Below are 1,750 nucleotides of genomic sequence, written 5' to 3'. Positions count from 1 at the left end.
TTGGAAGGTTGGCATAATCGGCTCAACAGAAAAGCGGCTAAAAGTCATAACGGGTTTTATGAACTGCTTGAGCTCCTGATAGCGGAACAGGGTGTTATAGACACCCTGATTCAACCTGTGCTATCAGGAAACGTGACCGTTGGTGACTTAAGACGGGTAAACAGGATTTATGCTCTAAAGCAACGACGGGTTGCACAATATACGGGTGAATACACCAACGGTAGACGTACGCTGGAGCAGTTCCTTGCAGCTTTAATGTATTTAACGCCGGAGCTGATTTAGTGCCGCCTTACAATTGCCTTTGACATCGTTAATGAGAAGGATGTGTTTGATGAGTGGCAGCAAGGGTATTGATATTTGACTGGAGATAAGTGAGTTTACGGCGTGAACCACGCATTTCCGGATTCAATCTGTTCCTCTGTTTTGTTCTTTTTTATGGTGTCCCTTGACAGTTCAGAAAATCGTAAATTATTGTTACAAAATAGTTTTCCTCAAATAACTTCGAAATAAATTTCCAAGTGGGATTTCAAAGTTCATATTTGATCCCGGAGTTCATCCACCCCCCTCCACCACATTCGACCCCTATGCCTTTATCGAACTCTTAGATATTCCCATCGACCCCATAGGGTCGATATCTACCACTTTGGCTACCCCTGGACTATTCGATGTTGTCATCTTGGTTTTGTTGAATTTTCAATATGATTTTCTAGCAAACAATGCTGTTGCACAGGAAGAAACAAAGCAGGAAAGCCGTTGCATTACCTGCTGCCAAGGGTTCGCCGTGGAAATGGACCCACAAACAAGAAAAAGCGTTTCAAAAAGTAAAATGCTTATCACTTCAGACACTCTTTTAATCTAGTATGATAATCAGTTGTCATTGATTCTTACATGTGATGCTTCAGCACACGGGGTCTGGTGCGTTCTGGCCCAAAATGTATCATGTGGTGGAGAAGCGCCAGTTGCATTCCATTCGCGAACACTAGCAGCAGCTGAATGTCAATACGCCCAGATCGACCGGGAAGCTATAAAAAACATCGTCAGACTAAAAAAGTTCTACAATTGCGTTTCTAGACACCCTGTCGAAATCAGAGCAGACTATAAGCCATTACTCAGCTTAATGAATGGTGGTGCATTTTGCACAGTGAACTAACTGAAATAAAAAATATTACAGGTAATCACAAGGGAAAGATTTGAATCAATGAGCAATTAGACAAAGAAAACCAGTATGACAACGACCTGACGGCCCAATAAAATAGCGCGGTAAACGACCTATAAGAGAAAAGTGGGACCGGTCTAAATCAAACCGGCGGTATGATGAAACCCGGGTTATGGTCACCACGAACAGCTGGCAAACCACCTTTATGAGCACACACTCTGATATGCTCTGACCCTGATATGAGTATAGAGTCTCCGGTGATTCATAGCGGCAAAAAATACCATTAATCAGTGCCGTAGCTTCCATGCGCGCCTGCGTGATCAGCAATGAAAACGCCACCGGCAACATCAAGAATAAATCGCTTGAATTGTGATAAATCACACAGGATGTAGTGATTGCCGTAAGGCGTCTCGTCCATCAGTATCACTACATTCATATCCACTGGTTGAAAAGGGTGACTGACCCGGTGAAGTTGCATAGAGACATGGAGCTTCCTCAACATAGCTGTGCCCGGAGCGCACGGATTCTTATGCAACGCAAAGTAATTGACGTCATCCCGTTCCTGGGGGCAAGTAATAACAGCAAGCGCATCTT

The 1,750-nt window shown here is 43.8% G+C and overlaps 1 protein-coding gene across 1 annotated transcript; it reads left to right on the top strand.

Moving 5' to 3' along the window:
• Window positions 1-72: 72 nt before the first annotated feature.
• On the top strand, window positions 73-1,150 carry Tsp_13513 (conserved hypothetical protein; the record flags this gene model as incomplete). Its single annotated transcript, XM_003367472.1, has 5 exons — window positions 73-257; window positions 520-679; window positions 711-821; window positions 872-1,050; window positions 1,072-1,150. Coding segments are annotated over 5 exons (714 nt in total), but the record flags the coding sequence as incomplete, so codon positions are not given.
• Window positions 1,151-1,750: the final 600 nt, after the last annotated feature.

The sequence above is a fragment of the Trichinella spiralis genome (genome assembly GCF_000181795.1).
Source record: "Trichinella spiralis strain ISS 195 chromosome Unknown Scfld4217, whole genome shotgun sequence".
Taxonomy (NCBI): Eukaryota; Metazoa; Nematoda; class Enoplea; order Trichinellida; family Trichinellidae; genus Trichinella; species Trichinella spiralis.
This window is presented reverse-complemented; position numbering and strand designations above follow the sequence as displayed.